This window comes from Phyllostomus hastatus, unplaced genomic scaffold, assembly GCF_019186645.2.
Source record: "Phyllostomus hastatus isolate PE091 unplaced genomic scaffold, TTU_PhHast_1.1 phas_contig_17, whole genome shotgun sequence".
Lineage (NCBI taxonomy): Eukaryota > Metazoa > Chordata > Mammalia > Chiroptera > Phyllostomidae > Phyllostomus > Phyllostomus hastatus.
The window spans coordinates 41,049,538-41,076,430 of NW_025333664.1; the positions used below are offsets into that span (position 1 = coordinate 41,049,538).

General features: G+C 39.2%; 1 protein-coding gene across 9 annotated transcripts in view; it reads right to left on the reverse strand.

The window, feature by feature from the left end:
• RALGAPA2 (Ral GTPase activating protein catalytic subunit alpha 2) overlaps positions 1 to 26,214 on the reverse strand; it is a 386,278-nt gene extending 360,064 nt beyond the window's left edge. For 4 of the 9 annotated variants that reach the window (XM_045833598.1, XM_045833591.1, XM_045833592.1 and 1 more), the window contains exon 1: positions 25,930 to 26,212. In XM_045833598.1, coding sequence (XP_045689554.1) covers positions 25,930 to 26,035 — 106 coding nt within the window. In that variant the 5' untranslated portion in view covers positions 26,036 to 26,212. Of the gene's footprint in view, positions 1 to 25,929 lie in introns of all 9 variants that reach the window. The other 5 variants (XM_045833593.1, XM_045833590.1, XM_045833595.1 and 2 more) reach the window with 2 other exon arrangements.
• Between the last annotated feature and the right edge of the window lie 679 nt (positions 26,215 to 26,893).

Below are 26,893 nucleotides of genomic sequence, written 5' to 3' on the forward strand. Positions count from 1 at the left end.
AGTATGAACGTGATGAAAAGTAAAGACCTACATCCTAGATTACTCTATCCAGCAAAGCTATCATTTACAATGAAAGGGCAAATAAAGTGCTTCCCCAACAAGGTAAAGCTAAAAAAGTTCATCATCACCAAGCCATTATTACATGAAATGTTACAGGGACTTACTTAAGAGAAAGATCAAAACTATGAACAGTTAAATGACAACAGATTCACAACTACCTACAACTGAGTCTAAAAAAAAACAAACTAAGCAAACAACCAGAACAGGAACAAAATCATAGATATGGAGATCATTTGAAGGATTATCACCTGGGAGGGGGAAGGGGGAGAATGGGGGAAAAGGTGCAGAGATTAAGAAGCATAATTGGTAGGTACAAAATAGACAGGGGGATATTAAGAATAGTATAGGAAATAGAGAAGCCAAAAATGTATATGCATGATCCATGGACATGAAGTAAGGTAAGGGAGATTGCTGGAGGGAAGGGGGATACCAGGCAGAGCTCGGCAAAGGGGGAAAATTTGGGACAATGTAATAGCATAATCAATAAAGTATATTTGTTTTTAAAAGAAAGTGTTGAAGGACTGCTTTTTAACAAGGCTTACTTCAAGAAGTATGGAGCTATTGTAGAAAGACTCTGGGGGGGGGCAGGGAGAAACATCTGACAGCAAACTTCCTATACACAGACATTCTTTACCCACTCATTCAAACATTACTGAGCCCATATCCATACCACTAGCCTTTAAGCCAAATGCTAAGAAATTTAAAGTGAGTAAGATTCAGGGTCCTCAAGGGTACACAGATAAACAAGCAAGTAACAGGACAGGCACCATGACCAGAGCTTATGCAGGGCATCAAGGCAGGATTTGAACAAGGCCACTTGGGGAAGTTGTGAATATTAATAATGCTACACAGTTATGCTTTAAAAGACACTTTTATTTGACCCCCACCACAACCCTGTGAGGTAGATGTGGCAGGTATGATTAAGATAAAGAAACCTCAGGTTCAGGATCTCATGTGACCTGCCTAAGGTAACATAGCCAGTCAGGGATGTGGGCAGAACTCCTGTTCATGTCTTCCAACTAAAATCTGAGCTCCACAGAGGCCTCAGAGACAAGTGAAAATAAATCAAACTAGAAATCAGGTCATAAATACAAAGAAATAAGTTATCACCTTGTGCATGTGCAGAAGAGCCAGATGAAAAAGAACAGGTGATAAGAAGACAAGTAAGAAAGAAGAGGAAATAGAGTTGTACTGAAGATGGGAACTGCTGATTTCCCCAAGAAGGAGCTTATGGTAATCTTCCTATTCATGGGGGCTAATAAGGAAGAGCGAAGAATACATCCTGAACCATAAAGCCCAGACTGTAAACCATCTTTGACTTTCAGTGTGTTTGGCACAGACACTAAGACGTCACCTTACTATAATCTGGAAACTCAGAGAAGTACATTCATACTAACCAGATAAGTAACCAGCAAATAGCATTATAGAGCTAGAAGTCATTCCTGATTTTTTAAAAAAAATGTCCTTTAATTTCTCATTCTTGTTTACCACTAACAGCCAATCGACTATTTCTATTATTTTCCCCTTATGTCTCAAAAAAATCTTCTATATTCCACACCAAAATCTACCCTGACCCACACCTTTGTCCAGTAAAACCTCTTCTTGACAATTATTTCTCCACATTTAACTGAAAGGCAATAGCAAAGCTTAAAGGCAAAACTTTTAGAGCAGACTCCCTATGTTCAAGTCCAGAAGCTACAGGGCTTTGGCAAGTTACTTAAACACCCTATACCTCAATTTCCTCATCTGAAGTGGTCCACACATCACAGGACTGCAATGATGACAAATGTGAGCATATGCAAAGTGCCTCCAAGAGTGTCAGTTAGCATTATATAGATGCTAGTTGTTTTACAATTACCTAGCTCCTGGCCAAGGCCATCTCACTAGGTGGGAATAACGCAGCTTCACGTACCTATAAAGCCATAAAACTCAATGACTCATGAAACTCATATACTTAATGAGACCATCCCTTATTAAATGACCCCTTAATCCCAATATAGGAGAAAGCACTATTAATAAACATACCTATGAAACCAGTGGGATTATCCCTCCATTTTCTTCCACATACACTCCTTTTCAGTAACAATTCTACTCCTTTTTAACTGGGGGGATCATAGCAGAGTCTCACTAAACCTGCTTCAGCAACCCCTGGGAAGCACCAAATGAAGGGGAAAACATCCTTCTTCTACTTGAGAGCCCCCAGTGAACTTCATCAAGAAGAAAGAGCTCAGTTCAGTTCTTCCCTGGTAGAGAATGACCCTGCCCCCAATCCTCCCATCCCCTCTATTCCTCACCCTCATCCCAGAGTGACAGCCATCCCAGCTCTGCCTACACATTTATGTACAGGTAGAGATAATATCATTTACTATTTTACTCCTATTCCCTAGATACAGCACTGAAGGCATGATGCTCAAGACCACAGGCTGGTGATAAGGAAAGAGAGAAGTGAAAAATTCAAAGTTAACTTGACAACTTAATAAAGCATTACTTACATATAGTGAGAACAAAGAGAACAAAGGAAATGAACTACTCAGACATAAGACAGGAACACTGACAAGATGAATGTTATTGGTAATGGACTGTTAGTTAAAGGTTAACATGATTCTGGTGAATTCACCTTTTAACAGTGATCTAGATCCCTGCCCTCTTTCCCTGTTGTGGTAGTTTGTAGAAATACCACATATTATTTCTTCCCTCCTCCCACCCAAAATGATTTGGGGCTGATCTCCTGACTTGCTATGGCCAACTAATCATTAGAAATATGACCCAACAGTGGCAGGAGAGCCTCAGGTCGTCTCTGGTCCAAGGGAAATGAGGAAACTGATCGAGTGGAACTGGACCCAACTCTCAGTGGAGCCAATCCCAGGGAACCTGCAGCCAGAAGCAGAATCACCCTAGCCAGTGCAGGTCTGTCTGTGAGGGAGAAAAATAGATGCTCGTTGCCATAAGGCCTACACAAGCTGTGAGGTCTGGGGTGGATTGTTACACAACATCATTGTTGAAATGTCAGTGAGGAAGAAATTCATCACCAAGCAGCTTCACTGGCCATAAGGGCGAACAAGTCCATGAAGAGGCACCCCTGAGTATAACACATTGTCACCCCCCTTAAAGAAGGAAAAGTGGGAAAAAAAGGATCCAAATAACATAAGTTGCCCACTGATACAAACTTTCTGTCAACTGTGACCATACTCAGCAGAGTACAGGCAGGAACTCCTTTTCCTGGTATCAGCCAGTAAGTAGGTTTTAGAACCTCCTGTGTATGCAGAATTGCACCAAGAGCAGGTAAATGACCTGGAGCTTACCTGGTAAGCAGATAAAGTCAACACAATTGAAGCCCTTTCAAGACTCAGCAGATAATCAGTCATAAGACAGAAGGTATGCTGATTGTACTTCAAGGTAAATCAATAATTTTATCATCATTATTATTAAAGAGAAATTCATATCTGAAAAATGCACTATATACAGACCTAAAAATGTCCCTGGTACTATTTATATACAAATACTAAATCTTCCTGTGAATGGAAATACTTACACAACAACTGAAAGGCTCCAGAGGGCTCTGAAACATGAGATCTGATCAAAGATGTGGCATTATGGTATGAGAAGGCTTGGAGAAGAGGATGCATCAGGAGGTGGACATACTCACTCACCAAAGTCAGCTGGCAGGGAGGGATATTTTGCCTTATACCCACCCTCTCAACCCCGAACCAGGCATGGTTATTTATAGAATATCTGCAAAGCTTTAAGAACTAAAAGATCAAAGTCCATTCTACAAGAACACTTTTTCTAATGCCATGGAGACTTTAAATTTCAGAAAAACTCTTTCAAGTACCATGTTTTTAATCCATATCCACTTATAGGTATAAACATCACTGGATATATTTGACATGGAATTTCTCTTGGAGTCATCCAGAAGTTAAGTAATAATGTACCAAATGAAGATAACCCTTACCACACTCCACCAGAGTGATAGAAGACACCCAGCCCCTCTTCCTTACCTCCCCACCACAAGCTGCCTAAGAGATCAGACTGAATAAGGAAACTATAATTAGAAGAGATCATTAGCCATCCTCTGGGCATACACCAGTGAAGACCCTCAGGCTTTGCACTTGGGTTTCCATCTATCTCCCTGGAAATCCAAGCTTCCCACAGGACCCTCACCTCTGACTGTCACCTCCATATGGCTCTGGGCATCACCTAATCTCACTCATTTCCTAATCCCAACCCTCCACTCGCTATATAAATTAAAGCTCACGCTATCCCCTCTCCTCCACTACATCTCGAAAGGTTCCCTTCCCCTTCTGGCTCCACCTGAAAACAGGCAGTCCCCTGAGGACACTGCTTCCCTGCAGACTGTCAGGTAAGTCTTTCATTTCCTCCTACACCTACATACCAGTTGATCTAAGATGAGGGTGGTATTTTCCCTGCTCACTCACTGCAATATCCAGACCATTCTTGGGATTCCCCTAGCACACAAAATACTTCTGTGCTAATCACACCATCAGACTACCAACTAGGCCCTCCAACCCAAGATGCACAGTCTTTTACTCACCCCAGCATGCTCTCCTAAAGATGTCAGGACCTAGCTCACTATTTTTCTCTCCATAACTAGTATTGATTTCAACATTTATATAGATGCTACCTGACTTTATGTCAAAGGAGGTTGTCCTCCACCCCATCTCTGTCACCCATGCCCAACAGTCATATCCTAGACCCAGTTATTACTTATAACCTCTCTGCCTCCAATACCTCTGTTTCAATACACTCTCCCGCCACCTGACATTTCTGATCTTTCCTGTTCACTCCTTCTGGGAACCTAGTTCCAACAACGCTTCAATCCTACCAGGTCCTTGAACCTGGTGATCCCACCATCTTATCACCATTTATGATCCCCCTCAAGTCTTTACTTCTTTTTTTTCTAATCTGGTTTCCACAGTCCATTTTTTCAATCAGCCCTTTCATTGTCCCCCAAGCCTCTCCTTCCCCTTTCCATCATATTTACTCGAAATCCCAGTTTCAATTTTGACCTTGACGTAATTGAAAGTATGTATTTGAGCACAGGCCATGTGCTAGACACAAAAGATTTTTTAAATTGTTGTTTTAAATATTAAACATACGTAAAATAATAAATTTGAGCCCTGGCTGGCATAGCTCAGTGGATTGAGCGTGGGCTGTGAACCAAAGTGTCTCAGGTTCAATTCCCAGTCAAGGTACATGCCTGGGTTGCAGGCCATTACCCCCAGCAACCACACATTGATGTTTCTCTCTCTATCTCCCTCCCTTCCCTCTCTAAAAATAAATAAATAAAATCTTCAAAAAAAAAAGAAGTTTGTATATATATATAACTTATGATATGTAATAATAAAACAAACATTTTTTCATCCTCACCTGAGGACATTTTTACATTGCTTTAGAGGTATAGGAGGGAAAGAGAAAGGGAAAGAGAGAAATATTGACATGAGAGAGAAATATTGACCAGTTATCTCCCATGTGTGCCCCAACAGGGATCAAACCTGTAACCTTTTGGTTACAGGATGATGCTCCAACCAACTCAGTCACACAAGCTGGGCTAAAACCAACACTTTAAACCCACCTACCTACCCAAGCATCCAGGCCAATCAGGTTTTTGCCCCACCCACTACTCTAAGTTGTTCTCCACTGTTAGCCAATTTTCAGTCCTCTCCACAGCCAACAGTTGATGCACACATACCTCTGTGCCCAAGCAGTAGCCGGGCATAACAGAAGAAAAAGGAGATTAGAACTCTGGAATACTTTTAGAAGAAAACTGGGACCTAAACTACATACTCCTGTTTGCATGAAATGAAACAAACTTATCTTTTAGCTTCACTGATAGTTTTGTTTCTTACAGATATTACAGCCATGTTCTACATACCAGTTATAGTTTTAATTTTTTTAATTTTCCTTAAAAATGTATATATATTCAAAATTATACTATAATGATCATTTATTGCCATAGGTGTTCTCTACAGCATTTAAACTAAAAAGTGAGAGTGACATGGCACAGCCAGCGCTTTCCCTCCAGTCCCCTAACCCTAACCAACAACAGACCCTTCCTCTTCCTGTTCAGGGATCATCCTCCCCCACAAAGCCATGACTTTTAGGGAGACTGGCCTTTCTCTTGCTCCAGCGGATGGAACCTGATGCTGCTGAGCCAATTATTGTGGCAACTGTGCTTCTTGCCAGTAAAGTGTTTAGGCTCAAGCAGGTCAATTAAAAAAAAGGGGGTGAAGAATTCTAATGATGTCTGCAAAAGATAAATTGTTCTTAAAGGGACACAAAGAAAAAGTAATTCATTTTTCCCTGCCTTGGACACTGTTCTCTGAGTTCCATGCTTGCAATGGTTGTGGTCATTTTACCACCTAAGGGACAAACCTGCCACGTTGAGGACACTAAGGACAGCAGAGTAAAGAAGCAGAGAAAGTCTGGGTTTTCAAAGTCACCAAACTGCTGAATTAACTGACTCTGGACCTACCTTGCCATGGGACCACTTTTTATGGGAGAAAAACATTCTTTATCGTTTACATTTATATTTGGGTTTTTTATTATTACCTGCAACCAAAAACATCCTTGCAGATACTGAAATAAAATCTGACAGTAGAATAGAAAACAAATACTAGTATAATTAGAAAGGTTGTAGAAGTTATATTCACCCCACTTCATTTCCTAAGATGTATTATTTTCATCTAGATATAGAAAATAAAATTCTAAGAAGTCAGAGAGATGTTAACTTTGTTATCCAGGACTGATACGTCATGTGTAAAAGTAATTCTGTATATGCTCCAACTATCTAGTGCTACAGTTTTAAAAAGTAGATCTATTTTTATCTTAAACATTTTTCACATATATCTCAAACACAGGATTCTATAACTTTGTTCTTAACAGAGATAGCAAGTATCAATATAAAAAAAAACACAACATAAACACCAATGAAATATAATGTTCAAATCAAATGTGTTTTATATACATTTTAATATATCCACTCCTTTTGCAGGAATCTGTTTCTTCTACTTTTCTTGCTCTGAAATAGGGCTAGACTGTATTACAGTCAAAAGCACTCAGTAGAGAAAGAGTTGGAGGTAGAAATAAAATAAAGCAGAAGCTAAATGGTGACCTAAACCTCCATTTCCAACATCTAAGGAAAAAGTGGTATTGAGGATAGAGACATCTTACTTATGTCAAATTATTATTATCAGTAATTATAGTAACAGCTTACAAAAGAGTTTTATATATATTATTAACTCAAGCAGATCTCCAACAGCCCTAGTAAGCAGATACTGTCCTTATTGTCAGTGGAGGATCAGGAAAGTTAGGCCACTACCAGGACTTTAACCTAGGCAGTCAGGCTCCCATGCTGCTCATCTAATTAAGTCTAGTATTAACAGAAAGTGATCAAGGAGGCTCAGGAAGCATTCCTGGAAATACAATTTTTTAAAAGTACATAAGAGAGACCTGGTATAAGTTACAGAAATAAATAGTTACAAAATCCCAAAGAAAACCCAACAGCTGGTTCATTTAGGACACCAGAGCCAGCCTGCAAGTAGAACGACCTTCCTTCTGAACCGGTTAAAAGGGTGGCCTTTCTGTGAAATTAACTCAGCAAACACTGAACTGGCCTTCTCCCAAAGGCTCACTTTACCATCAGAAAATCATTACACTGTCCACTGCCCTATCTGTAGCCACAAACACTATCACATCTGCTGTATTCCTCTCACAAGAAGCCAAAGGCTCCTCGGGTTGCTGAGCACACTCTTCTCACTCCCAGGCCACAATCTGATACGGCTTGGGAAGTCCTGAAACTCACAACCTGTAAAATGGTGGTGAACAATTTGTTATATGAGTCCTATGATATGACCATTTAAGTATTTTATGTCTTCAACTACTGATGTGGAAAATGTCCTGGGCATTTCAAGTCAAAAATATAGTGTTACACCATGTATAAAGACTACTCTTATAAAACTGTGTTTATGTGTGTACGAATACCAGACACAGAGAGAGAGTATGAAAAACAGAAGACTGCACATAAACAACAGCAAGCACAGAAAGCATGTTTACCAAAATGTTAACAATAATTACCAGGAGACTGCAGAATTTGAAGAGCTTTTCTATACTTAAATTATATTTTGCTTATTTGTATTATTCAAATGTTTATAATGAGGAAGTAAAATTTTATAACCAGAAAAAAGTATAAAGCTATTTTTCATTTTGTGGAGGGGGAAAGGTCCAAGAACATTACAGAAAGAAATATTTTTCAAAGTCTGGCTATTTGCCACAAAAAGGAAAAGAAAAACTCATCAGAGATGATACCAGGCCATAATTTTCTCCAAAATTCTCTTATTTTTCAATTTGGAAGAACACTCAATATCAAACAATACATGAAATAGTATCTTTACCAAGACTAAAATGTCCTTAAAACAGCAAATAATTTAAATTTCCCCTGTCCAACATTATAATTAAACTTCTGTAATAACACATACAATGTACATAATGCTTTGTAATGATCTAGTTATAAAGGACACTTGCTATCTTTAGGGAAAGCTATGTTTTTCTAATCATCACTTACTGAAAAGTGTAGTAAAAGCATAGAGCCAAGCAGAAAGAAATTACCTCTGTCTAGCTATTCAACACCTTGCAGAGGAGGGACAAGCAAATGTGTGATACCTCTGAATGAAAACGTGATGAAATTTCATCATGCTAAGATTCATTTGCAAAACCTGGTAGCCTTAGTACACATTAAGTCAGCACTGATTAGCAACTGCAAATACAAAATCTCCTTCAGGGCACACTCAGCAACATTGGTTCATAAAAATCAGATCTTCAATTAACACTGAGCCAAAGTTCAAGACTCCCTCAGGCCTTTCTATTAAAAAACACAATAAAAAGTACAAACAGGGTCCTAATTTAGCTGGGTATCTGAAACAGGGCTAGACTGCAGTGTTTGCTGACTTTTGTAATCATTTGTACGGATAAATTAGTAATATACTGATCCATTAGCATTTTCCTGTGCTCATTCTTTTTCAGCCTCTGTCAAAGCCCCATTTTATGTCAACATCAGAGGCACTTTCAATGTATCTGCTCTTTGCCTCTCACTAGAATTTGGAGTAACACAGCAAGCTCATCTCTATACCATTACAAGCTCTAGTTTTGTTGTCCCATTTGCCAGTGTTCCTAGCCTTTCTACTTATAACTGCTCACTGTTGCAATAAGAAAAGACACAGGCAGGCATGTGTGCCCATCTTCCTCAAAACTGGGCCTGCCATGGCTTCCATAGTCATTCACTTCTCTTCTCCATCACCACTTCTTTCTCTTCCTTCCTCTTTACTGTCCCCAGACACTTTAGTTTTGGGGCAAAGGATGTGACTTTTAAAAAGTAAGCCAAAGAAAACTTTCTTTACAAAGATCAGACCTAAAGGCCAATTTAGGTCACTTCCCTGCTCTTAGCCCCACACTAGGGTTCCCCAAATCACTGAGATCTATAAGCCCCACCTGGTTTTACCTTTACCTCTACTTTCTCATTCATGTTCCTTTCCCTAACCCCTACTCCAGGGGTGTCAAACTCATTTTCACCGGGGGCCACATCAGCCTCGTGGTTGCCTTCAAAGGGCCAAATGCAATTTTAGAACTGTATAAATGTAACTACTTCTTAACAGTTAAGTGAGAGCTTGATGCTGCTGCCAGGTAGAAACAAAGCACCAGGCTGGATAAAACAAGGTGGAGGGCCAGATTTGGCCCTCGGGCCTTGTGTTTGCTACCTGTGCACTACTCCTTCAACTCTGCTGACTTCCATGAGATTCCCAAGCCTATTATTACTCAGAACCTTTGCAACCATTGCTGTCTCTGTTTGGACACTATTCCCAGAAATAATCACAAACTGTTCCCACTTAAGCCAGATATTGGCTGTAAACCCCTCTTCAGAGAAGCCTTCCCTGACTCTGCTATCTAGATCAGCACACTCACACCCTTATCAAGCTTCATTATTGTATAAACATTTCCTGAAATTATATGTTTTTATTTGTTTATTGTCCACCTTCCTTAATTCAATAAAAATCTCATAAAGCTGGGCCTCACTTGGCACATGGCAGCACTCAGTAACTATAGAATGACTTAAAAACTATGTATATGATCTAACCTAGACAGACTCAAGAATGATCAATCCATTTATTAAAATGATAACCCGACTTCCCTCAAATTACATAAATTCTCAAATATAACTCCCATAGTCTTAAATAAAACTTACAGAACGTCATTTAAGATGTTCTCAATGATCTAGGATTATTAACACAGAAGTCAATTAACTTCACCTTGGGCATAGACAAAATATAAGCAGTGCTGCTTTGTGTGGGCATGTGCCAGAATGCCTGTCCAGAACTATTTTCTCAGAAATACACAAGCCAGAATGAGATTCAGTCTCTTGGTACAGGGCAAGTGATCCAGGCTGGACAATCAGAGTACCACATCTCCCTCACCCGATGATTGGTACATGACCCACAAAGGGCCAATCAAAATGGTCTCAGGAACTGGGGTGAGCCCTCAGGGAGGGGCCACATTCACCTCAAGTCACTAGCATTCAGGGACCATCTCACCTGCACCTGGCAGAATCAGCCTGAGAATGAAGTAAAGAAACAGAAAACAAACACACAACCAAGAGTGGAGAAGGGTAGTTTCCACCAAGGGGGGAGATGGGAAAAAAAAGAAAAGACTGGATGAGTGTCCTAAACACCACATACATCCCTTTCAATAGCCATACCTAAAACCAAATGTTCCCCTAGACCAGTTGCCTGGGTCTTTAAACACTTTCTCCTTAAATTAGTTTAAGCTAGGTTTCTAACACTTGCAACCAAGAGTCCTGACTGGTACAAATATGCACAACATATACTACCATTCTGGTGGAGCAAAATAAAAGCCCAGGCTGATTAAACACATACACACACAGGCAGCTACCAGGGGCTACAGGGAAGAGTGAATGAATAAGGAGTGACAGCTTATGATTAGTTTTCTGGTGGGGTGATGAAAATGTTCTGATAGAGGTACTGGTTGTACAACACTGTAAATATACTAAAAGCCACAAAATTGTTTCCTTTAAATTTAACATAATGTGAAATTGACTTTGGTAAAACAGTTTTAAACAAATAATGCTGTAATGCATTTCTTAATACAAGAGTCTTTAAGTATATCTATCATAATTTCCTAGAAGAGGAAATTGGGTCAGATGTTATGCAAATTTTTAAAATCACTGATACATATCAACAAATTACTTTCCAAAAAGATCAGACTAAATAATAACCTGATCAAAAGTGTGTTGGAGAGCTAACACAGTATATTATTACTAGAAAAAAATATTAAAAACCAGCAACTTTACTAATAGGTAAATTCATTTTAATCTGTAAACTTATATATCTTAGATTATTGAGAAGTGACTTTTAAAACACTGAGTGTTGTCATTTCTTCATTCGTGACTAATGTATACACATATTTTGAACACTTACTATAATTTTTCCTGTTAATATGTAGGAACTCTTTATGTATTGAATATATAATTATTTTCTCTCCTATAAGTTTCAAATATTTTTTCAGTTTATTATTTACTTTTTGGGTTAAAGGTGATGTGTCTGTTTGTATATGTATTTATTTTAGAAGCAGGAAGAGAAAAATGGGAACATTTCTCTCAAAAAAAACCCCCCAAAACCCATCATATCTATAGTATGACACATACACAAACACAGAGAAAGACTAAGTGGTATTTTACTTCTCCCTAGGAGTTCAGCATAAACTCTCCTACCTCAAGTCTATCTGACCCAAACACACCCTCATTTTATCTGATTTTATAATCTATAAAATAAAGAGGTCAGCATTGTTTGCACCAGAAATATGAACAAACAGAAATAAGACACATCGATCTCTTTAAAAAGTTTAAAATTAGCCTGGCTGGTGTGGGTCAGTGGATTGAGCGCCAGACTGCAAAGCAAAGGGTTGCTGGTTTGATTCCCAGTCAGGGCACATGCCTGGGTTGCAGGCCAGGTCCCCTGTAGGGGGAACTTGAGGGGCAACCACACACTGATGTTTCTCTCTCTCTCCTCCCCCTCTCTCTAAAAGTAAATAAGATCTTTTTTTTTAAGCTTAAAAATAAAGAAGCAACATATGTCATTAGTTCCCTTTTCTTTCATGCAGTCTTGAAAATACTACCAAAGATGTCACTGAAAGCATTTTCACCACTAGTTATAACAGGTCCTATTTTAGGGGTGGTGATGCAGTTTTGGTTTTTGTAAATTTAAAATTTTATAATAGTTTCTCTCCAATTTGGTTTCTATGAAAGAATATCTGGAGCACTTGCCTAAGCCTCACCCAAGCCTGTCCTTACTACCAAACAGCTTTCTGGACCTACTGCCTCTTCTCTCCCCACCCCAGTCAAGGTTTCCCAACCTCTCCCTCATGTCTGAAGAAATAGTCCTTTCTTACAGCTATTCCCCTTGGGATCTCAGGGGTGAGTCTGAGATCTTAATTCATGGTCTTAATCATTACTTTAATGCAGTGATTTTCAAACTTTTTCATTTCATGGCACACATACACTAATTTCTAAAATTGTGCAGCACACCAAAAAATATGTTTGTTGAACTGACAAAAAAGAAGGTATAATTTTGATTCATTCACACTGGACAGATATTGTTGTGTTGGCCTCTGCCATTTTTTTTTAATTTGACAGTCTAAGGGAAAAGAGGTCAGTGCCCCTGACTAAACAGGTATTACATGTTTTAAAAATGCTTGCAGCAAAACAGTTGAAAAGTGTTGCTTTCATAATAGGAACTTCTGGCTGGTGAAAACAATCTTTGGGGCAGGAAGGCTTCAGGAATTTTTCAAATCATCCACACAGGTGGCTGCTACTCCCCCATAGACTTAGATGTATCTATTTGGAAATCATATTTTGGGGTTTTTTCAAATATTTATTCCAGACTTGGATGGAAAGCTCTGGTGTCCCCGGTGCTGTATACAATACCTGGCTGTATTGTATGGTTAGCAAATGGTTGGTACTGGATAAAAAAATACCTGCTAATGAATAAGAGGCCAGCTGCCTGAGTTCAAATCCTGACTTGGTCACTTACTAGCTGCATGCATAATCTTGGACAGGATTCTTAATCTCTTTGTCTTATTTGTAAAATGGGGATAGCAATATTACCATCCCCATTGGAGGGATTAAATGAGTTAATATATGTAAAAGTATTTCTGGCAATACTTGGCACTTAAAAAGTACTGATTAAATATTAATTATTATTATTACAAATAAGAAAGCATGTTACCAAGAGGAATCAAGATGAACAAGAAGCCATTCATGTTCTCAGTGTACTTATCAACTAGTGGGGGGAAGTAAGGCAGAACACAAATAAGAAAAATACAAAGCCAAAGGCTATAAATGCCAAATAAGAGGTACAGAATGCTATGGGAATTCTGAGCAAAGATCATTTTAGTGTAGAGGGACGAAGAAAGCTTATGGAGAATATGTAATGTGTTTGCATTGTCTCATGGAAGAATTTTAGATGGCAGGATGGGCAACACCTTCTGGGGAAAAAGAGGGAGTACATTAGTTTGAGTTCTCTGAGAAGTAGACACCAAGACAAAATTAGACATACAAAAGATTTATTGGGGAAAACTGTCTGTGAAGGATAAAGGGGAAGACCTAAGAAGGCAGGGAGAGGCTTCAGACCACAATGGATTTCTGATTCCTGTGAAGGACAGGAGGAAGGAGGCAGGGGAGAAGAAATCTCAGGCTTCAACACATTTCTGAGAAGGTCTTGGTCAGGCCAATGCGGAGTCTTCAAGCCAAAGCCACCTTTCAGAGGTAACTGGGTCTAACAGGAATGGGCCACATTAGTACTCCTGCTTGCTTAGTAATTGGTTGGGAGTAGCCCTAAAGAAGCTCAGCTTTGGCCAGAAAGTGGTGGTGAAGCCAAGGACAGCAGCTAGAGTTCTGAGTGGTGCATTCTCATGGTTCCCACAGCTGGGCACAAGCAATGTCGTCAGTACCTTATGTGTTCATGAAAACATGGTTGAGGCTCAATGAATATTTGCCATCACTTAAAATCAAAGACAATACTGGTGCTTAACTTTTTCAAAAGGGATTTTTTTAAACTAAACCACAATTGTAATTATGAAGTCAAAGTACATATTTAATGTTAAAGATTACAACTAACAGGATTCAATATTTTCCAGATGTGGTTTCAGTTTCTAAAGCAATATAGAAGATACAAAAGTGATTATGATACATCTCATTTCTAAAAATTAAAGTTAAAGCCCTGAAATGAGGATTCAGAACTAACTCAGAAACAAAGGTCTCCTAAGAATGCAGGAGGTAAATATTTTATGAACTGGCAGCAATTTTATCAAATAAGAATATGAGAAACCACTCTACAAAAGTATAAAGTACTACATTAATATCAGAAATCAAGCCCTGGCTAGCGTAGCTCAGTGGATTGAGCGTGGACTGTGAACCAAAGTATCGCGGGTCCGATTCCCAGCCAGGGCAGATGCCTGGGTTGCAGGCCAAGGCCCCCAGCAACTGCACATTCATGTTTCTCTCTCTCTCTCTTTCTCCCTCCCCTCCCTCTCTAAAAATAAATAAATAAATCTTTTAAAATTTTTCAAAAAAAAAAAAAAGAAAGAAATCAAGGTGAAAAAATTAGCCAAAGAACACATATGCATAAGTCACAGAGAGAAAACAGTTGGCAATGGCCAAAAGGAAGGGGGCAGGGGCTGGGTAGAGGCAGGTAAGGTGGGAGAAAATGGGGAATAATTTTAGAAAAAGAAAAAATCAATACAGTCAATACAGTTATATCTTACGTGGACTGTCTGCAAAAATGGAAAAAATCAAAATTACTCTTAAATACTAGAGCCACACACAGCACGGGAGATGCTCCCACAGTGAGGAACGTGAAGGAAAGAGGACCACTGAGGACAGAGCAAATTCTCTTATCCCACTTCATATCACTATCAGGCACATGATCACTAAGTAGAAGGCCAGGCAACATCTGCACTACTTAAAATTATTCTCATTATTTATATATATAAATACACACACACACACACACACACACACACAATTTCCCTCTGGCCAACCATTTAAAATATAAATTAAATGCACTTATGAGATCACTCCCCAAAAGGACAGAGTATGTTACAGATTACAATATTTAGTTTAAGGAGATACATGGTACAGAAGAGGGACCAAGACATAATCAGTTCCTATCATTACACCAGTGATAAAAATGGCTCAGCAGTTCACTTTACACCTCTTACCTTCACAGAGAAAACAGAACCTGTCTTGTGAGAGCTCCCTCCACATCCCTGTGACCCAGCACACAATTTTTGCTTCCTCCACGTAGCAGTAGAGGAAGAGGTACCCGCCTTGTCAAGCCTGCTTTCCTCCCCATGCTCCTGATTCTACTGCAGACCATACCTTTCTCCATTTTTATCCCCTTTTTCTTCTACTGTTTATTCATTTGCTCTGTTATTAGTTCCTTTTCCAAAATATAAATAAACTCAAATTCCCTTGGCCTTAAAAAAGTACAAAAATCATATCTACACACACATGCAAGTGTGCACACACACAACACCCATCCATCTTTGATCTGGAATTTCCCATTCTCTTCCTGGCATATTAATCTGTACTCTTCTGTTGCAAGAGCCAGAAATGCGACTCAAGCAAGCTAAAGCAAAAACAGGGTATTACTACTGGCTTATGCAACTGCAAAGCTCAGGGGTAGAGATGGCACACACATGGCTGAACCCATTGGCTCACACAGGGTCCACTGGGCCCTTCTCACTCTCCCTCTCTCTGCTCTGCCTCCCTCTGAGTGGGAATTCAATTTGAGGTAGGTGCTCTCCATGTGGGAAGAAAGATGAACACGTGCAGCCCAGCCTACATCCTCATGGTTTGCAATCCAGAACGATGGGAGCCTTCCTCTTTTATCATCTACTATTTCAAATCTCAGGGAGATTGGGCCTTCTGGACCACTCACCAAGGGAAGACATGGGTTTGGCTCTATCCTCTGCTTAAAAACTCTTCACCAGATTCCCAACATCTAACCACACCACCAGATAAAAGCCAGTAACACTTAACTCCATGGTGGCCAAACCATTACCTTTGCATAAGCTACTCTTTGCTGTCTCCTCACCCCCAACTTATCTACCTGGGAAATTTCCATATTCCAAACACACTTCAGACCCAACCTCCATCAAGACATGCACCCCTCCAAGAGGCCTTTCTGCTCTGCCTCCTCTGCACCTTGTAGGCTCCTCCACAGTTTCACTAACACTAATAGTAAACGTACTGTATTTTGCCGTGTATAATGTATACCCACATTTTTGGCCCAAGCCTTCAGGAAAAAAAACCTTTGGTTTTAATTTTTTAATTCAATTATTTATTTATATTTAGATACTTGTTTTTTGTATTATAAAGGAATTTTAGCATTTACTTTTGAATATATTATGGTACAAGAAATTTTATGTAACAAATTTATAATATTTACCCATCACAGAAGGTCAAGAACTCCTCCTCACTGTCAATATCAGAAGTATCACCTTCTTCAATTCCTACATTACCAGTCTCTTCTGAAGAGTCACTTTCCTCATCTGGGTAAATTTCATTGTCCTCAGTTCCATCCATAGCACTGATGATGCCAATTTTTAAACGATTTTACAGCTACTTCCTTCTTGACATTGTTCCACAATCTTAGGATTCAATCACAAACCTGGGTGATAGATGCTTTCTTGATTCTTCTGCCTGTAAGTAGTAAATCATTACCAGTTGACTGCATCCACAATGTCCACTCTTTCTTCATTAGGACCCTAAAGGGCTTGTTTACTGACACATCAAGAAGTTGCAGCTGGCTGGTTAGCCCACCAGGTACCACAGCAAGTTGGGTTTTCAAGTTTGCTGAGGTTACTTTTGCGCTTTGTGTAACATGGGTTTTGAAGTGACCAAAAATAGGCAAAACTGTTTTTTAAGTAATCCTCCAGGCCTTTGTGACCACTTTGTTAAACCAGATGTTCACACCTTCTTCATTCGTCATCCTTTTTCATTGCATGTGGACAATAAACTCTACTTGGAATCTTTTCTTTTGGAAACGTTTTTCTTTTAAAGATGATCATAGGTGGTAGCTTTGTCCCATCTGCAGAGCAGGCAAGAACAGTGAACTATGTTTTCTCATGACCACTAATTTTAACAGCCATGGTATTTGCTCCTTTGATATCCACAGTTCTGTTGGATGGCTCATCCATATTGGTGATCTGGGACAGCTCAAAGTTGTAAGTCTTTTTGAAGACTGATAACGTAAAAATGAAATTCTAAAATGTGATTCTCATAGGCTGCTGGAAGTTTTTTTGGCAAGTTTCATTTTTATCCTCATGCTCAAACCTGCTCTCTTTATAAAGTTAAAGCACCATTGAGGTGTCCCCAAGAAATCATCAATATTTTTTTCTCGTGCAATCCTTTTACCTTCTTCTTGTAGCATCTTAGCCAAAATAGAGATCCCAGTTTAACATTGCTCCAGAACTTCACCTCCTGTTCCACCTCTTGCCACTATGGAGGTTTCTCTCACATTGCTTTCTTCTGTCTTGGCATTTGAAAAAGCTTTTCTTTCTGTTGCCTCCACAATCTGATAACATTCTCTATGGGAGGAGGTCTAGAGTGTCTCTCTGCAGCTCTGTTGCCATGCTTTTTAGCATTTTTAATAATTGTTAGCTTAAAGCTTGCAGTGTAGGAAAACTGTTTCAACATTTTCCAAGGGATTTTCCAATAGTTTCTCCTGCCTAAAGTTTACATGCTGTCCACTGTATGGTAATAAAGTCAGCATTACCTATCTTATCAACTGGGTAACAATCAACATCATCTATCTTACTCTGTGGATAACTCTGTGGATAGTTCTTCATTTCATTTCATTGAGTCGCAACTGCTTTCATTATAAGTTCTTTGTAAATTCAACAAAACCAATTATCATATTCCAGGATATTATTTTGTATATGGATATCATTATTGCTTTCTAGAGTTACACTTTTAACACATAGCATAAATAAAAGAATTAAAAATACTTATATAGATATGGAATTAGTACTACCCATGGATAATGCACATCCTTATTTTTCCCTCAAAATTTTGGCAAAAAAGTGCAGATTATACATGGCAAAATACAGCAGGTGTTTACCTGTCTGTCTCTCCAACCAATCAGCAAATCCTGGCCTTGTGCCTTATTAATCTCTAAAGACACAACCTTACCAGGCAGACACACACATACATACAACCATGTTTGTGAAACTGAATTTTTTTTTAAATCCAAAGATAGTTATTTACTACATTTATATATTATTTTTTAAATTTTACTGTAGCCCTGGCTGGTGTGACGCAGTGGATTGAGTGCTGGCCCATGAACCAAAAGGTCTCTGGTTTGATTCCCAGTCAGGGCACATGCCTGGGTTGCAAGCTAGGTCCCCAGTAGGGGGCACATGAGAGGCAACCACACAGTGATGTTTCTCTCCCTCTCTTTCTCCCACCCTTCCCCTCTCTCTAAAAATAAATTTTAAAAAAATCTTTTTAAAAAATTTACCGTAAAATAACTTATATTCCTTCCTTTAAAAGTAATTTTAAAATTTGAATCAATTTGTTATTTTGAAAGTCTTTCTATTTTAAATAAACAATTCCCTACAGCTTTATTTTCAGTATTCAATTTAGAGACCAAAGATCAGTAGTACTCTAAACATCTAGTAAAAGTTTGTATGCCCATTGCAAATAAACCACTTACAAATAAAAATGCAAATTATAAAAGTTTATGTCAAAATATTCTGAACCTACCAGTTATCTCTCTTCCCAAAATAAAAGGTAAAACCAACCTTTTTGAGTTATCTTAATACATCTGAGTTCAATCAGACTTTTACCCTAGGTTCACCTTTCTCACATTAGAAGTCTAGATAGTCTCAAGTCCTAGAAGCAGGAATGGTATATTTGTGTTACATGTTTGTGTCCAAAGTTAATTTTACATCCCAAAGGTTACAGATATAAAATGTTACTAATTGATGAAAATATATCAGGTTAGCCAAAAAGTTTATTTGGTTTTGTTTGTAAATAAGATGGCTCTAGTAGCACTTAGCTGTCTTTAATGTTATTTGAAGCAATTTTGTTAGACTGTATTGTGACAGCCATCATATCAGCGCACATTTTAAAAATACTTATCAAAATTGGTGAATTTTTGTGTTATCAATTTTAATACTGAAGATAGAAGAAAATATGTAACATTTTCAGCATATTATACTTTTAGTAAAGGTAAAAATGCAACTGAAATGCAAAAAAAGATTTGTGCACTAAGTGTATGGAGAAGGTGCTGTAATGGATTGAACATGTCAAAAGTGGTTTGCAAAGTTTCTTGCTGGAGATTTCTCACTGGATCATGATGCTACACGGTCAGATAGACCAGATGAAGTTGAGAGCAATTAAATCGAGACATTAATTGAGAACAATCAACATTATACCATGAGGGAGATAGCTGACATACTCAAAATATCCAAATCAATAAAGTTATTGGTGAAAATGAAAAATGTGTCTTTTATTTTACAGAAAAAACTAAATGAACTTTTTGGCCAACCCAATAGCAAAGGGAACGTTATGGCAAAATCACTTTGCTTCAAACAAGGTCAAATGAAAGAGATCATATTAAGACTGCCTGAAAAGCCCAAAATTACACCTCTCAGCTTTGTTCTCATTATAAAATATCCATGTGGTACTAAGGTCCATGCAAATATTCTACTACCTGCTAGGCCTGCCAAGGGCACAAAGAAGCCAATGAATACAAAAATAAAGATGGAGTCTTTTTATTTTCTGCTATATTCAAATCAAATATAGCCTCAAGTCTCCACAAACTAATATGGCAAAACAGAACAGGAAGAGAGCAGCAATATTCAAAGTGATACTTTTGGGAGACATGCAAAAACTGCTGGGCTTTTGTTTACTATCTTAACATTTATTCAGGTGCACAAATATATTTTCTGGTATGTAAACATGTTTTTATGTCAGATACTTAGCAGAAGCACAACATGGGTTTTATAAATTTTAAGAATCCCAGCTCTGCCACTTATTGGCTAGGAGCTAGTAGACAACTAGTCAACCTCACTAAGCATCAATTTCTTCATCTGTAGGTTGGGGTAGAAACACTACCTTCAACAACTGTGGGAAGATCAATGAAATTCTGACAATAACAAACAACTATATCATCACTTTCTATCCTCTTATTAAGCTCCAGACCCCATGTCCTATAACCTCCCAGACATTTCCATTTGGATCGTGCCTTTTTCTCAAAGTCAACATGCATAACACCAAACTCATCCTCCCTTGTCATTAGCCATGATCTACTCCCAACTCTTCTGGATCTATTCATGACTTGTCCATTGTCCCAAACACCTAACACCAATTATCAAATTTTAAAAATATGTTTATTGCTAATCAGACTAGAGTGGAGACTATAGTCCTAATCCTTGCTGCTGGCAAGCCCAAAGGGAGCAACACTTAAGAAAGCAATGTGAATCAAGGCACAAACATGCTAAAATCCAGCAATTTGATTTCAATGGAATCTACTCAAAGAAAATAATGCAAAATATAGAAAAAGCTGTTTCCTAAGATGTTTACAGCAGTATTACTTATATTACTGAAAGCGAGAGGTGGGAAGGGGGAGTAAGAAAAAAGGAAGGAATAAAACAATTTAACCATACAAGAAATGGTAAGCTAAATTATGGAATATAGTCTCAACAAATGTTTGTAGTTAATAAAAATGAGAGAAACAAAACAAGGGGAAATGCTAGTATTAGATAAATTTAAAAGACAATATTTAACATTGTAAGTGAACTTAGAGCAACAGATGCACAAAAGAAAATATACCACAATGTTCTATTTTGCTCTATCAGTGCATGGAGCATTTGTGAGAAACTAGTCTCCCTCTCTGGTTCTAAATATTTGGTCCAAACCCTTGTGTCACTTGATTGCACTTGACTGTGGCTTCTGATCCCAACCCTCTTCTCCGTCTGATTAATTACTCCTCATCTAGCTCCTGCAAACTTCACTTTCATTATTTTATTAAGAGAAGCACTCCTTCTACTCTGGTTCTTTAATATCCCACCCCTCCTTTCCATTCATGGAACTTCTTATTTCAGGCCCTCATCACTTGTTTGCTCCATCATTGCCTGTGTTTAGTGCCACCCCTCCCATGAGCCCCAATCCATTTTTCCTGGCCCTGTTGGCAGAGACAAAGTTCTCAGAATTTATTATTTGACCTGCTAAGAATTCTCCAAGCAGGCTCTCTCACCTACAGAATAAGATCTGAGCTTCTAACTCAGGTAAACAAAACCCTTTCTAATCTGGCCCTGAACTAGTCAAGCAACCTACTCCTCTCCTTCCCGACAAGTCCTCAGTACAACTCACTGTCCTGCCCCTACTCCTGGCCTACACAGTACTCCAGTCATTTATCTGACACTTTGGATGCCCACACGACCAGGATTCCAGCACCCTATCCTCAAAGCCCAACATTACCCTCACTACTCCCCCACCGGACATGAGGAAGAGGTAGGCTGGCATTCCTTACCCTTCCACATCATTGCCATGTATATTCCATCATCTCTTAGTTGAAATTGCCCTCCCCCTCTACTTTCTCAAATTCTAACCCTGCTCTGTCCAGTATGTAGCCACTAGCTACATATAGCTACTTACTGCTGGAAATGAGGCTAGTCTAAAATGAGATGTGTATAAGTTTACAATACATAATAAATAATATTTTATTTTCATTACCTGTTGATATTATACATATTAGATATATGGAGTTAAATAAAATACATTATTAAAGTTAATTTCACTTGTTTCTTTTTACTTTTTTAAATGTGACTACTAGAAAATTTAAATTACACATGTGGCTCATATTATATTTCTATTGGACAGAGCTGGTCTAACCATTCTTCAGGGCAGAGCACAATTAAAACTTCAAGGTGCTCTTATTTTTATACCACTCTTAATTATCTTTTTTGCCTCTTTGAAATTCTATAACAGAGTCTACCATATAAGCCACTATCTAATTATACAGTGCACTATTGTTTACTATTACCCCCACTCTTCTTGTTATAACAATGCCATTTCTATACCCTGTTTTGGGACTCAGTAGCCACTCAACTTTTAATGAGACAAAGGATCTTTGTTGGAGCAAGATAGCAATACAGAGTATGTTTTTATTTTTGTTTTGTTTTATTTACTCATTTACTTTCCCAATAACAATTGAAACAGTGTAGGGAGAACTGGAAGTCAAGGGACATTATGGCTCTTTCTTCTTCCTATTTATAGACAATTTAGCACATGGTTTGTCCCCTTGTAAGGCCTCCTATGCCTCAGTTTCCCCCCACTGTAAAATCAATCAGGCCAATCTATAATATAAAGCCAGATCAAAGTAGCTAAGCAAGTTCTAATTGGAGTCATTACTATGACACTAAGAAATACTCTACTTTTCACAGCTAATTGTGTTTTGTCAGTCAGCTGTCTTAAACACAAAATTTTTATGAAGAGAAAACAAGTCCATCACTATTATGAAAATAAGTAAAGGTGGGGGGGAATTACCTATGCTTCTCATAGCCATTACCATAGCTTCTCATTCTCATATGAATGATTAACAAGTAATGGAAGAAGAAACTGTCAAGTGCCTACTCCAAGTTGAAATAGTTTATATTGGGTTGGCCAAAAAGTTTTTTTTTCTGTAAGTTGGCTCTAGCAGTGCTTAGTTGTCTTTAACTTCATTCGAAACAATTTGTTAGATTGTATTGTGACAGCTGTCATATTAGCATGCATTTTAAAAAAACATCAAAATTGGTGAATTCTGGTATAGCCATTTTAATATTGAAGATAAAAGAAAATATGCAACATTTTTGGCATATTATGCTTGATTATTTCAATAAAGGTAAAAACGCAACTGAAATGCAAAAAAATTTGTGCAGTGTATGGAGAAGGTGCTGTGACTGATAAACATATAAAAGGGAGGTGGTTTACAAAGTTTCATGTAGAAATTTCTCACTGGATGATGCTCCATGGTCAGGTAGACCACTTGAAGTTGACAGCAATCAAATCAAGGCATTAATTGAGAACAATCAATGTTATACCATGAGGGAGAGAGCTGACATAACTAAATAATATACATGACCTGAAATTGAACAAAACAGTGAAATCTCAAGGAATGATGATTGTGGTAATTTCCCCCGCCTCTATTATTTTGATACTTATTACAGACTTGTTCTCTCTTCATAAAAATTAGTCTTGCCCTGGCTGGTGGGGCTCGGTAGATTGAGTGCGTAGATTGAGTGCCGGACTGTGAACCAAATGATCACTGGTTCCATGCCCAGTCAGGGCACATGCCTGGGTTGCAGGCCAGGTTCCCCAGTATGGGGCAAATGAGAGGCAACCACACACTGATGTTTCTCTCCCTCTCTTTCTCCTTTTCTTCCCCTCTCTCTAAAAATAAATAAATAAAATCTTTAAAAAAATTAGTCTACTTAAGACAGCTGGCTGACAAAATATCCAAATCAATAAAATTACTGGTTAAAATGAAAAATGTGTTTTATTTTATGGAAAAAACTAAATGGACTTTTTGGCCAACCTAATATATCACACTCACAATAACCTTTACAAGGCAGACATTATCAAACCCATTTAACAGAGTAAAGAAACTAATGTTCAAACATAGGCTAAGTAACTAGGCCAAATTCACGTAGCTGTGCTGCAAATGAAAGTCAGTAGTATCATCTCTGTACGTAAAAAATGACATCGTTATTAATACTGGAAGATAAAATGTGTGCAAAAGTATTATAAAATATACAAATAAAAATACAATAATAATTTCTATTCATTTTCTTCAAATAGTTTTCTTGATCTTGGCTAATTCCCATCTTTCAGATCAAGAGACCTTTTTTCCCAAGTAGACTTTTTCTTAAAATAGCCAACAAGTGGTGAAGTGGTAGGAACTAAGGCAGTAATGTACTATTTTTCTTTAAAGTTTTAAACCACAATTGAAAGTGGAAGTTTACATTAAATATTATGACTAAAATTCCTGAGACACATTTACAAAAATCTAGTCCCAATGGGTAAAATTACAGTAATAAACTAAGCCATTCCACAAACGAATGCATCAACAAAAGAACAACATATATCTACAGAAATATCAAAGAACCTCTCCATGTTACACAACTTAAGTCATAATGACTTCAAATGAAATGATAAAAGTTCCTCAAAATAAGACACGCATAAAATGAAACCACAATTACATAGCCGTGAAAGCTGGCTAACTACTTTCTCAGAATGGTAACTGTGTACTGTGTATCTCTAAGAAACCAAACTGATCTCGGTTTAATTGATTCTGCCTTTACAAAACAGCCAAATTAATCTTACAGACTTGGACATTACAAAAGTTAAAATTCTCTATCACAGAAAAAGTCCTAAAGTATCAAATGCTTTAAAATACTGCTCAACTGTCCTTATCAAAAATGCCCCTGCAGTAGGTGTTAATCAGTCACTACAAAAAGGCTCTGCACAATGCAACCTGTGTGTGCCTGGTATTTTACTACAGGAAGTAGAAAGTTCAGTTTACCAAGAACACCACATTTCACTTTCAAAGGTCTTGAAAACTAATCCCTCTAACAGTAACTAATTTACATTTCATCCTAAACTGAACAAACAGTGAAATCTTAAGGAATGGTGATTGTGAAGAACTTCACTTGGCAAAACCAGATGTTTTTTTCTTTTAGAGTATAAAAATAATTTGCAACTTTTAATCTCATGAACAAGATCTTTATGTAGAATTCTCACAAATAAAATTAATTCTTTTATTGCTATATTCAACATATTAAGACTACCTGCCCTAAATCAGGTGATTTTTGCTCATTTTAAGAAAAATGGCACCTCGAAGAAGCAGAGGTGTCCTTTTCTCAGCACCCAAATACACAAAGTCTACAGACAGCAAAGGTGTCTTCATCCTAAACAAAAGGTACGACTAAGGAAGAAAATAGAACACAAAACAGCTTAGCAAACCAGCTACAAATCACCTGCAGCAGGTGACAGAAAGCCTTGTGGATACTTCACAACCACAGGGATGAGCTTCATCCCGGTCAATTGCAGACCCACCTGAGGAGCTACTGAACCTCCACCAGCAGTCTCATAAAAACGGAAGAAGGCATATAACCATTACTGTCATCCTGCAATAAAGGAGAAGCAGCCTCCTTGAACCTAGGAAAGTCACCCCTCCCTCCAAGCAAACACGACCAAGGACACAAAGAAACTGAAGCAGCCAGATTCAAAATAAAGATAAAATTTTAAAGGGGGAGGGAGTGGGGTGGAAAGAGATATTATAGTTAAATTGAATGTATCCTGGGACGACCTGGAGTCTCAGTCTCAAAAGTAAAAATAAAATTTAAAGGGGGAAGAGGAAGCGAAAAGAGAAAACACTTCAATTAAGTGTATGCGAGGACTACTTAGGGTTCGTATACTCTGGGACTCATAAAAATTTAAAAATTGGGAAGGGAGATGACAGCTCAATGCGTGTGTGAGGGCAATTTAAGGTCCAGTATTTGCTGGGGAAGGGACGGTCACGGCTGTGCCCACCTCGAGGTTACCCGGTGAGAATACAGGGTAACTGCTCGAGGGCCAGGTTGCCGGTTTTCCGGGGAACAATGCCAAGACCCAGAGACCGGGTCAGACGCCCCGCCACCCTCACCCCACGCCGTCGGCATCCCAGCTCCGACCCCAACCCAGCCCGCGCCCGAGCAGTGCTTCCGATACTAGAGCTCCCGCCCGCGCCTCACCCAGTAGCGCCCGCAGGTGCTTCAGACGGGTCAGCACGTCCTTCTTGGGGTCTAGGACCTTCTGGGTGGACTTCTTCACATCCCCGTGGATCCTTCGGGAGAACATCCTGCCGCGGGAAGCCCGGGTCCCGCGGGGGGAGAAGGAAGCGCCTGCGCTGCGCAAGTCACCGCACAGGGTGCAGACCTGCGAATCGCTTGGGTCACTTGCAGCCCCCCTTCGCGCTGCCGCCGCTGCAGTTGGGACTCTAGGAAGGAGGGGCAAGCCGGGCACCAATAGGGGAGGGGCAGGAAGGCGGTGTCAAGGCGAATCAACGGCCCCGCCCCGCGGGAGGTGCCAGTCTCACCTCAGGAGCTGCGCTCGTGCGCGTTGGTCTGGACTCCTAGAAGGGGCGCAAAAGGTCACCAAGGAGCGCCTAGGAGCCCCAGGGAGCCCCAAGGAGCCCCAAGGAGGGCCATGGAGGGCCATGGAGCGCCAAGCCCGCGCCACGCGTCACAAAGAAGCTTGCCCCATGCCTTCACTGTACTATAAGTCCCGGGATGCACTACGATAGAGCCGTCCAATCAGACTGCGGCGACTTTGGCACGCCGGGAGTCAGTGGGCCGGCTCTAAGCACGGTCCGCCTTCCTACTAGCAAGGTCTCCTGGGAAATGTAGTTATACAGGAAGCGAGGCACTGCGACCGCCTTTCCAGAACGTGGAGCTATTGGGCAGCGACGCCCAGGTCTGTGCCAAGCACAATTTCCTCTAGTGTTACGTGAACCATAGAAACACCTAAGTAAGAAAAGTTTCAGGGCTTTGAAAATTCAAACTATTTTAAGTTCTACAATAGCTTCTGGAATCATACCGAGGGGACAGGGATCCATGGAAATCCCTTTGATCATCCCAAAATCGCAGCTCAAATACATGGCTTTGGCAAGAGGGAAGGATGTGCCTAGGCTGTCGATGAAGAGCCCTTGGTTTCTGA